This window comes from Fragaria vesca, linkage group LG2, assembly GCF_000184155.1.
Source record: "Fragaria vesca subsp. vesca linkage group LG2, FraVesHawaii_1.0, whole genome shotgun sequence".
Taxonomy (NCBI): Eukaryota; Viridiplantae; Streptophyta; class Magnoliopsida; order Rosales; family Rosaceae; genus Fragaria; species Fragaria vesca.
In genome coordinates, this window is record NC_020492.1 from 22,803,412 (window position 1) to 22,815,223 (window position 11,812).

An 11,812-nucleotide genomic window follows, 5' to 3' on the forward strand; every position below is an offset into this window, starting at 1 on the left:
CTAGACCTATGACTCTTAGCCGAAGCACAAGTTTCACAATGCAAACTAGACTCACTCACTCCGAAAAACAACGAAGGCATGGACTTTTTCATTACCCCAAAAGATGCATGTCCCAAACGTCTGTGCCACAACCATAACTCACTCAACCGATCAGAACTCAATGTCAGGGCCAAAGGTTGTTCTGGTGCTTGTGCTTGTCCTGTGTACATGCAATCTAAGTGAAACAGTCTCCCCCTCAGGTCTCCCTTGCCAATGATCACCCGAGTGCACAGATTCTGAAAAACAACATACATTGGATAAAAGGTCACGGAACACTTATTTTGTGAACTCAACTGAGATACTGATAATAGATGATGAGACAACGAGGGTACATAAAGGCATCATGTAAAACAATAGACGGTGTTACCTGGATAGACCCAATACCTAAGACCGGAAAAGATGCACCATTTGCATTACAGACATGAGAAATAGGACGGATAAGACATAGACACAAAGAAAGATTTATCATAGGTCATATGGTCTGACGCACCGGAATCAATAATCCATGTATCTCCACCAGTAAAGTTAGCAACATGTAAAGCAACACCAAATTTACCTCGAGTTTCCTTAGTCAAGGAAATATTATCTTTTGAAAAATGATCAGTGATATTTTGAATGATTACAACTTTTCGAGACGCACAACTTGAGTCTCCAGTCTCTTTAGCCCCGTCAGTGATCTGGAAATCAACCATCTTCTCTATTCTTCAAGTATCAATATATTATTACCAGTCAAGGTTAACTTGATCAGACCAAAACACAGAGGAACTAGCTTGCAAACTAGCTAGGAATGTATACCACGTGCTCCTTGATTTGATATGGATATATATATAGGCCACAGAAACCTGCTAATTAAACAAGCAGGAGTTGTGCGACCTTGAGTCTCCACGTACCAACCTACCGAAACGGATCCTTTTTCACAAATCGCCAAAAAACCGGCAAACAAACCAAGCAACCACAGAGCAAGGCAAGTCAAGAAGAACTAAAAGAAAACTGAATCTTCCGATAAAAAAACCTCGTTCACACTACAAAGTAAGGCCAATTCAGAAACAATGGAACCCCAACGACTAAAAGAAACTTCAATAAATCTCAACGCCAAACGAACTATAACTTCAATAATTCCAAACAAACCCCAATGCCAGAAAAAACCAAAAGAACCAAATTTGCAGCGGAAAGAAACAGCCGAGCCCGAATGGATCTCGGCTCTGATACCAAGTCAAATAGAACAAGGTATTTGGGAATTTCTGATTAATTCATTCATCCCTAAGAATAGGGTTAATATACATGATACATAGTAACCTATTAGGAAACTAATCCCTATTAGGAAGCTAATACTACTAATATAATATTTACATTCCTAGCACCATAAGGGTGCGTGACTCACGCCAACAACACCATCAACAATCATGTGAGAAACATACACTCCAATCACAAGGCCGCCGCAGGCGAAGTTGGTTACTTGTATCATGACTACATCAGCTCCTCCTCCGGGGGCGGTTGTGGTATTTTTAAGTTGACCACTGTGATCAAGCATACTGTTGAAAGGTGGAAGAAGCTTTGGGAGTAGTGACAAATCAGGATGCTGCAGAAACTCCGAGAGGTCATGTGACTCAACTTTAGCCTCTATGTAACAAGCTCCTTCATCGTTGCAATCTATGCAAAGATTGCTTCTGATTCTTCCTGCAAGCGGATAGAAGCGAGTCAGGGTTTCCGAGAGAGATTGTTTGAGTGCTTGTGATCTTTCACTGCTAGTGGTATTGAGAGGTGAAACAGGACGATAGAACAAGATCATGGGAATATAAACTGGAGGCATCAAGTGATCTAAGAGAGAAAATTTGTGAGTGCTTAAGTGTGGAGGTGTTGGGGAAGAGGGCTTGATGTACTCCTTGGACAATATTCTGACCTCCATTGGAGCAAAGCTTCAGAGAGTATGTGATCAATGATTTGTTAACTATAGCTTTTGCTGTCACAACAAAATAGATAGCTCTACTAGCTATATATGAATGAATGAAGTTCATGAGCTACTGCAGTACTCTATGTACTGGATTTTTTCCTTGATCTTCTCGATCCGTTTGAATTAAACCATATGCCATTTGGATTATTTTTTTATCAAAGTCGCTAAAACATCACCTTCCAGTTGGTCAGATGGTGTATGATATGCCATAGAATAATAGCAAAACCAGGTCAACTAAACCAGATTAGAACGACCCCGGATAGAGCAGATTGGGTATCGTTGAATACAAGCTAATGAAAATCTGCCAAAATTGCAAGGCAAGTTCATTCAGACATTTCATCGAACATCTTATGTGCAATCTTCACACTAAACTTAGGTCCGGTGATGACGTATTAAAATATTGTTGCATGTGTTGGGCTTTATTAGAGACTTGTTAAATTTGGATGAAAAATCGTGACTTTAAAGACTATTCAGATTAAAATAAAACCACAAAAACTAAACAGATGTCGACTTCAAACCACAAAGACTAAACAAATTACAATTTTTTTTTTTTTCCAATTACCCAGATCTCTGTCTAAGTTCATTCATCTCCAACAATCACATGTATCAATTTCGCCTCACTCACATTTCTCTTTTTGTTTTTACAGAGCCAGGTTTTCATTGCGGTCCATTGCAGAATCATTTTCACACCTCCATGTATGCCTTTATTTATAGCTGGATTTGATTTTCGTATTTGTATTTATTTTCCGAGTTCTGAATTGTTGTTAGTGTTGTTATTGTAGGGACGAAGAATTGGTCATTGGAGACTACCATTCTCAAACTCCTACTAGATCAACTGGTAATCTTTCATATATAGCTCATCTAGCCAAATAGCCAGGTTCGTTTATTGTTCATTACTTGTATTGCTACAGAGCCTACATAGCAAATTTTATTCACTGGGCTTTGTCCAAAAGAAAATGATAGTACATGATAAATGATTGTAAAGGTAGAACTCTACAACTCTATTTTACAAACTTTACCAGCAAAAGACTCGAAAGCAGAAACAGAAATGATGAAATGAACAATTGGAAACCAGTGTATTGGTTTTACCTGAGGAGAATACTAGGATTAAGAGAAGCAAAAGCAAGCAAGTCCTGATTGCTTTGCAATAATATCATTTCTTCCTCAGCTAGAGAAATCCAAGCTTCAAATCCATTGTTTCCCCATTCTCCTGTATCCATCAAACGAACCACATTGACCGAAAAGGCCTCGTGGCAGGGCTCATGAACTGGAGCGACCCACAGAGGCTTTCCCCAGCCGAAATCGGCATCATACACTCCAGAGTAGGCAATGCTTGTATACCCAATAAAGTTCATCTCCACCTTATCATCCCCATTAGTAGTGGAGAGTGCAATAGCATCAGCCATGTCTTGGAAAACCTTACTCAAAGTCTCCAACCTGCCCTGATCTTGTAGCTTCGCCACCAAGTCACCATTGACTTTCGATGTCGCTTCCCTCATCTTGCTCACCAAGCTTGACAACTCTAACTCCTCTTCTCCGTGACATTCATTTGCTATTGCACCTGTCAAACAAACAAAATTCCCCATACTATTTTGTGGAAGATTCGGGTCAGCTCTTCGGCGCAAATTCACTGCGTGTGTTATCAAACTTGGTGCAGATCGACCAGACTTGGCCTTCCAAGCAGCTCTGGCGCATTTCCAGATGAATGCCGAAACTGCCTCCACCCGACTTGGATTCTGTAATGATGATGTTGCTGCTAGCTCTTTAAGTTTGGCCACAGCTGAGGCCTCAAATACAAATCTCTTATTAACACACCTTCCTTTCTTGGCAAAACGCCTGTACAAGCCCCTCATAGTTGCTTCTGTTGGGTGTGCAAACTTTCCTTGTTCATCATGAATCGGAGGGAACAATGTTGCACCATCAAAACTAGGCAACACATGAATACACTGATCACCTGATTGATTCTGTGCTGTGGCTGCAGCCCAAGCCTGGAGAAAAGTGCTAATGGCAACACCATCAACAATCATGTGAGAAACATACACTCCAATCACAAAGCCGCCGCAGGCGAAGTTGGTCACTTGTACCATGACTACATCAGGTCCTCCTCCTGGGGTGGTGGTGGGATTCGTAAGTTGATCAGTGTAATCTAGCAAACTGTTGAAAGGTGGAACGAGCTTAGGGAATAGTGACAAATCCGGATGCTGCAGAAACTCCGAGAGGTCATGAGACTCAACCTTAGCCTCTATGTAATAAGCTCCTTCATCGTTGCAATCTATGCAAAGATTGCTTCTGATTCTTCCTGCAAGCGGGTAAAAGCGAGTCAGGGTTTCCGAGAGAGATTGTTTGAGAGCTTGTGATCTTTCACTGCTAGTAGAAATGGGAGGTGAAACAGGAGGATAGAACAAGATCATGGGAACATAAACTGGAGGCATTAAGTGATCCAAGAGAGAAAATTTGTAAGTGTTCAAGTGTGGAGGTGTTGGGGAAGAGGGCTTGATGTACTCCTGGGAAATTATTTGGACCTCCATTGGATCAAAGCTTCACTGATGATCAATGCTTTGTCAACTATAGCTTTTAATTTGCTGCCACAACACAATAGATAACTCTAGCTCTATATATATACCAAGTTCATGAGCTACTGCATTACTCTATCTACTTAATCATTTCATTGATCTTCTCGATCTGTTTGACTAGCTTTTTTTTAATATACACATGGGTCGCAAATGTTGGTATTATATGCCAAAACGCCAGAATTTTTGGTAGAACACCAAAGTTGGCGCATCAAGTTTTGAATGAGCGATCAGATTTAGAGATTTTTCTAAAAACAAACATGAATATACAATAGAGTAAACTGCATTGTATGAGATGACCGTTTGCTAACTTTATTTGAAAAATGCTAAGGATTGACATAAATCATAGAATCAAACTATTTGATATATTATGCTTGAATGAAGAGTGACATGTTGATGAACTAAATGACGACATGGCTGCAATAAGTTTGACAGAATAAAAATGAAAACTAGCTTGGTCAACATTTATGTGCCACAAGCTTTATTAAAAAATAAATAAAATTGAGATCCATCCTCAAATGCAACAAGGTGCTAATGAGAACGTCACTATGGTTCACACTACTAATAGAGATTTTGCTTTGATAGAGTTTCTAGCATGATGAGGGTGAACATATGGAAGATGTGAATCTTCTCAAATTCCTCCACATGTCTAAAAAAAAGTTGAAGATAAAAAAAAAGATTCACGATATCCTTACTTTACCCGTAATGAAATTGATGAGGGTGAACATATAGAAGATGTGAATCTTCTCGAATCCAAAAAAAGATTTACAGTATCCTTACCTTACCCGTAATGAGATTGATGAGGGTGAACATATGAAAGATGTGAATCTTCTCTAATCCTTTCACATGTCTAAAAGAAGTTGAAGATAAAAAAAAGATTCACGATATCTTTACTTTACTCATAATAAGATTTTTATTATGTCTTGATCTTTAATGCAATCAGCTCTTACTACTATTTCTCATGTTTTGGTTGCTTTTTTTACTTTGTTGTTTCTCCTACGGAGTTTCCGTTTCATGTCTCCGGTACTATTTTTTTTTTATTTAATTAATTTGTACGAAAGCTAAAAAAAAGAAAAAACAAAAAATAATGTTCCACAAGCTTGGGCCGTCATTGGATTTTCAGGACTGACCCAAAATCATAAGGCCCAAACTCGAGTTCAGTTCCTTGGGTACACACCGTACACTGATACTGCTCGCACTGAATCAAAATCTAATCACACGAGGGTTTTTTAGATTTTTCTGGGGAAAATTCCTCCACGGCTCAAATGCTTAAACCCTAAAACCAACTCCAGCAAGTTTCCAAAACCATGCCCAGACCTCTGTAAGTATATTCATCTCCAACGAACTCATCTATCAATTTCGCCTCACTAACTCGGCTCACATTTCTCTCCTGGTTTTTTACAGAGCCAGGTTTCCATTGCGGTCCATCGCAGAATCACTTCCACACTTCCAGGTACGCCTCCATTTTCACCTGGATTCGATTTTCGTGTTTGTATTTAGTTACCGAGCTTTGGTTTGTTACTACTGTTGTTACTGTAGAGACGAAGAATTGGTGATGAGAGACTGTACCATTCTCAAGCTCGTACTGGATCATCTGGTAATCTTTCTTAGCTCATCTATGCCGTTTGTAACTCAATAAACAATTTCTTGATTTTCTTCTGAAGAATTTAGCTGTGCTTTTGGATGAGCTCACAAATTGCTGTGCCAGTCTATTTTCTGAATTTGATTGCGAGTTTGGGAATGCAGGTCGGAATGTTTTGTGTAACGGAGCAGTATCGACTGCGATGGACCTGCAGAGGCGAATTGTGGAGGCGCTACGGTTGGGTAAAAGAGGCGAGGCCTCCAATCTTCTTTTGAGACTAAGCCAGGGAAATGACTTGAGAGGAGCTGATGATTTTGTGCATGTTCTAGACTACTGTGCCGCGTCACCTGATCCTTTGGTAAGCTGAGAAAAAAGAGGAATTAGTTGACACAGGTGCTCATTCGTCCAGGCTGGATGACTTCTTCTGTCACTTGTTTGTTTATTTGCGCTCTGTTTTAATCTAGGCGTTTGAGTTGTATAGGATAGATTCTCAAAAATATGATAAGGAGTGTTGATACTGTTCTACGGTACTTGTGAAGAGTATCAGAGGAAAACTTGGCAAATCTATGATTATATATAATTTCAATGGATACATATAGTTCGTATATGTTTTTGTTTATGTACTGGTAGGATTATGATATAACTTTATGAAACTCAACTCGCTGTTTGTAATTGTTCCATTTTTCATCTTTATTTTGTCAGTTATACCGTTCTGAGAAAAAGAGAAAAAAAATAAAAAAAGGTTCCTCAGGTTTTCCATAGTCTTCAAGTGTATATTATTTGGGTTGTAACATTCATGGAAGTTATATTAAATTTTGATGCAGTTTGTCATGGAAGCTTGGAGAATAATGAATGAGAAAGAGATTAGTCTGAATAGCCCTTGCTCCTCGCTTATGGTGAAAGCTCTATGTGAAGGAGGATACTTGGAGGAGGTATGATTTATACTACAAAATTATACAGCATTATCTAGCTAGCATAGTCAGCTGGTATTTGGTAATAGTAAAGTTATCTTGTATGAAAATTCTAAAATCGAACTATCGCTGCTACCAAATTTACACCAGCTTTCACTGTCAGCCTTTGCTATAATCAAGTAACTATTCTCTCGTTTTCTTGTTTTCCTGTGATCAGGCACTAAACTTGATAATTTATCTTAAAGAAAGTCATGGTTGCTACATGCTACCTGTCTACAACACTTTTCTGGGAGCTTGTGTCCAAATGCAAAATATGGTTTATGCCAATCAGTGTTTGGAATTGATGGAGCGACAAAAAGTGGGGAAGAATGAAGATACATACGCACAGCTTCTCAAGGTGTGTATAGCAAATCATTTGTATTTCTGTTTAACTGTCATATATTGCCGTTTCTGTATAGCAGACTTTGTGTTGTGTTTTTGTGTGTTTTGTGTTTTTTTTTTTCAGAAGAAGATGTTTGAGCTTTGTTTTTGCTATGATCTTAGTAAGAAAAAAAAAAAAAAACCTCATGTTCCTTGTACTGATTGATGCCAATGGTGACGCTTCAGAGTAACCATAGGGTATTTTATGTTTCCCTTGACGATAGTGATATGCCTAGCTATTAATGTACACTTTAATCATAAGTATCTAGATATTGAGTCTGGAACCAAATTATTCTAAGGTCAGTTTTCTCAAATGATATTCTGTTCATTCTTTAGCTTGCAGTTTGGCGGAAAAACCTGTCTGTAGCCCATGAACTTTGGAAGGACTATATCAAACACTACAGTTTAAGCAATATGACTCTGCATAAGTTTGTTTGGTCCTTTGGTAGTTTGGGCGATTTAAAATCTGCATGTGAGACATTGCAATATATGGTGGCTTTAGTCATCAGAGGAAAGACATCTGTTACTAAATCTATAGAAAGAAAGCTGTATTCGTCAAGATTGGACACTCCCATACCTTTGAACTGTGAATTGGGCTTGAAGAAAGTTAATTTGGAGGAGAATGAACAGTCTGTTCCTTCCAGATACTGCGAGAATTTGGATGGCCATGTTGTTAGTGCAGATCGATGCACCAGATCTAGCTTGGGTTTTGGAGAAACTGAGAGTGTTCTGGTGAATGGTCTTAGTATTCATACAAGTACACTTGATAGGTTGTTTTTGGCACAATCGTTCAATGCTTTGATACACGCTTGTGGAAAATTAAGAAATGGTGGCCTGGCTGAGCAGTTAGTCCAACAGGTAGTAATATCTTTATTTATGTTGTGTATGTTCAGCAATATTTATCTTATACAAAGTGGTATAGTTCTCCATATTCACCTGTAATATCATATGTGAAGGTTATGTTATAGTAATTTTCTCATATAGAGAACTAAGTAATTGACTAATTGTATATGCTTAGAAGTTAAGATTACTGTTTCTGGAAACACTCATTGGCTGTTTTCTTCATCTACTTTAATCATGTGGTTCTGCGTCTTTCCTTTCTTTTATTTGGTATATACTTGGTTCAGATGTCATCTGATACTAAAGGGGCTCATTTTGTGTAGAGGCAAAAACTTGGGTTTCACATAACTAGGTTTGCGTGCGATAGCTTGATCAGAGCAATTGTTCCAGATAGAGGTTTCAGCCGTGGGATGGAAATTGTAAGTTATACTTACTAACTGCATTTCTTTTCTAAATAAAATAAATAAAATCTTGCCTTTGGGCCATGTACTTCTTATTTTTCCTTTATTTCCCTTTTTTTTTTTTTTTTGTCTATTATTACAATATTTGCATTTGTTATTCCTCTGCAGTTGAAAAGTATGCAGCTGAGAAATTTGAAGCCATATGATCGCACTCTTGCAACCCTTTCAATAAGTTGTTGCAGGGCATTAGAGTTGGATTTAGCTGAGACTCTGCTGGATCAAATATCTATACATTCACATTCACATCCACACGCTTTTAATGCTTTTCTTGCCGCATATGACATTTTGGTGAGCTGATATGCTATAGATCCAGATTCTCTTATCAGAACTATTTTCTTTCCTGTAGCTTCTGAACTGAAACTTGCTAAAAAGAAAATTGGATTCCCTCACACAAGTGGTCATTATGTAGGGTCCTGAGCATTCAGTATTTCAACCGTGATTCCTGATTCTTCTGAAAAATATCCAGAACAGTTTAGGTTCTGGGTTAAGACAAATTTAGTTATGGTAGGAAGAAGATTATAGGAGTTACGCTTCTATGTTCTTGTTGTGATAAATACTTATGTTAGTTTGCTTCAATAATGAAAATGATCCAGCATTGTGGTTATGCTAGCACAGGGCAGCATGATAGAAATATCAATGAAGATTCGATTCTTTTGTATTATTTCCTTATAAAAGTTTTGTTTGCTTTCCACTCGGTTTGAATTCTGCATCACTTTAACGCTGTTTTCCTGTTGGTTAATAATTCTCCTATCAAGTCAAATATTGTTGCATGAACTGCGCAGGATCAACCTGAACATGCGGTGCGGATGCTAGCTAAAATGAAACATCTGCAAGTCACGCCAAATATATCGACATATGAGCAGCTGTTTTCCTTATTTGGTAACGTAAATGCCCCATATGAAGAGGGCAACATGTTGTCACAGGTAGATGCTGCTAAACGAATTAAAGCTATAGAAATAGATATGGCGAGCTATGGCATTCAGCACAGTGTTTTGTCAATGAATAACGTGGTAACTCCTGGCCTCGTACTCTTTTTACTTTGGAGAGTTAAATATAATTGAGTTTTCGAAGCAGATACTGGAATTTTTCCCTTGTCGAGTTGGGTTTGTGTCTCGGTATCCTGTATTATAGTTCTCTGGTGATCAAGAAGCATTTACATAGTGAACTTTCTCTTACTCTCCCAGCTGAAAGCCCTTGGAGCAGAAGGGATGATGAGAGAGCTAATCCATTATTTGCATGTGGCGGAGGATCTTTTTTGTCGTAATAACATGTATCTGGGAACACGTATCTATAATACAGCGTTGAATTCACTTGTTGAGAGTGAGGAAGTGAGTGGCAACACCATTTTTGCTATTTCTTTTGCAACTATAATGGAATTTTGAGTACCATGCCATTGTGTTTCTGTTTACTTGCAGAGCCAAATGGCAATTAACATATTTAAATCCATGAAGTCATGTGGTTTCCGGGCAGATGCTGCAACTTATCATATAATGATCAAGTATTGTAAAGTTCTCAAATGTTACAGATCTGCTTGTGCATTGGTTTCTATGATGTTGCGAGATGGCTTCTATCCTCAGATAGTAACTTACACTGTTCTCATAGATGTATGTTTATTCTATTTAGGACATTCATACTTCTTTATTGGTATCTGTTATTATGTGATTTATGTCAAGAGCCTACATTGTTTCAGATTTTGTTGGAAGATGATAGCATTCATAAAGCATTGGATCTCTTGGATCAAGCCAGCTCAGAAGGGAATAAACTTGATATTTTAGTATTTAATACCATTCTTCGGAAAGCAGGTGAAGAGGTATATCATGTGTCCCTGGTGCAGGATTTTGTAATCTACATTTATTGATTTGCTAAGTTTACAAGTAATGTTTTCTTTTTCCTCTTTGAAATGGATGTCAGGGACTGATTGATGTAGTTGAGTTTCTTGTTGGGTGGATGCAACAAGAAAAAATCCAGCCTGATTCGACGACATGCTCTGCCGTTTTCACTGCATATACCTACTGTGGTTTTCACAGCACGGCTGTGGAAGCATTGCAGGTTTTGAGTATGCGTATGATATGTGACGAAGATGGAAGCTTTCCTGAGAAGACACAATTTGAGGACGACTATATATTTGCTGAAGATGAGGGAGCTGAATCCCGTATAATCAAGCATTTCAAAGATTCTGAAGAGAACTTGGCTTTTGCCCTATTGAATTTAAGATGGTGCGCGATGCTTGGCTTCCCAATTTCTTGGTTGCCTGATCAAAGCCCGTGGGTAAAAAGACTCTCAACTAACTATACCTCCAGAATAAGAGCTACCTGACAGGGGGAACACACAGATTGTCGCATGGTCAGGGCAATGCATTGTTGTTATACAGGCAGAAAAACCTCCTCGACTTCAAAGGCACCAACCAGCCCTTGAATGAGGCGACACTGCAACTAACCAATTTTGGATAAATAGCACTAACCAGGAAGGTCCAAAATCAAACTACACAACTGATTTTTTAGATATGTTGTAGGCTACTCTTTGAGAAAATTAGGAGAACCGAGCAGAGAGGAAATCAATATATAGGCAATTTTTTGTTGTATAAATAGTCTATATAGAAATCTTGGCTCGGTGGGGATAATGGATTTGCCCTTGTATTTGTTAACCTCATAACCTGTGAGCTAATAGGTTTTTTTTTGTCAGAAGACTGCATTATGAGATGGATGCATGCTCTGGTGTTCAATCAGACCAACCGTGGGCTATGGGAGTACCGCTATTTTCGGGTCATTTTAATTCTGACTCTCCTGTTCTTACCAGTTGAAACAAATGTTTGCTCTTCCTTGAGATCAAAATTGGTTTAGATTTTTGAACAAATTACCAAGTAAAACAACTAAGGGCTAGTTTGGTACTGTTATGACTTTAAAAATAAATTGTTGCTGTTGTACTGCGAAAATAATCAGTTATGAATTAAAACAGTTTTGTGTTTGGTAATTATTAGTTTTAAAAATGCTGTCAAGATAAAATTTATTAATTTCTAGTGTTTTTTGTGACAGCTGCTT

The 11,812-nt window shown here is 38.3% G+C and overlaps 4 protein-coding genes across 4 annotated transcripts in view; 1 reads left to right on the forward strand and 3 right to left on the reverse strand.

The window, feature by feature from the left end:
• LOC101298490 (salutaridinol 7-O-acetyltransferase-like) overlaps positions 1-2,090 on the reverse strand; it is a 5,356-nt gene extending 3,266 nt beyond the window's left edge. Inside the window, exon 1 of the mRNA XM_004292864.1 lies at positions 1,432-2,090. Coding sequence (XP_004292912.1) covers positions 1,432-1,945 — 514 coding nt within the window. The 5' untranslated portion in view covers positions 1,946-2,090. The remainder of the gene's footprint in view (positions 1-1,431) is intronic.
• LOC101312889 (group 2 truncated hemoglobin YjbI-like) overlaps positions 1-11,812 on the reverse strand; it is a 771,661-nt gene that overhangs the window by 689,919 nt on the left and 69,930 nt on the right. The window lies entirely within an intron of this gene.
• On the reverse strand, positions 3,076-4,518 carry LOC101298773 (vinorine synthase-like). Its single transcript, XM_004292865.1, has one exon. It carries the CDS (start codon positions 4,516-4,518, stop codon positions 3,076-3,078), a length of 1,443 nt encoding a protein of 480 aa, XP_004292913.1.
• Positions 5,868-11,490, forward strand: LOC101299062 (pentatricopeptide repeat-containing protein At1g76280-like). The gene is made up of 14 exons (XM_004292866.1): positions 5,868-5,881; positions 5,965-6,013; positions 6,100-6,157; positions 6,307-6,500; positions 6,967-7,074; positions 7,271-7,450; positions 7,810-8,331; positions 8,637-8,732; positions 8,883-9,062; positions 9,557-9,784; positions 9,959-10,102; positions 10,190-10,378; positions 10,465-10,584; positions 10,686-11,490. The coding sequence occupies exons 1-14, from the start codon at positions 5,868-5,870 to the stop codon at positions 11,088-11,090; spliced, it is 2,487 nt and encodes an 828-aa protein (XP_004292914.1). The 3' UTR covers positions 11,091-11,490.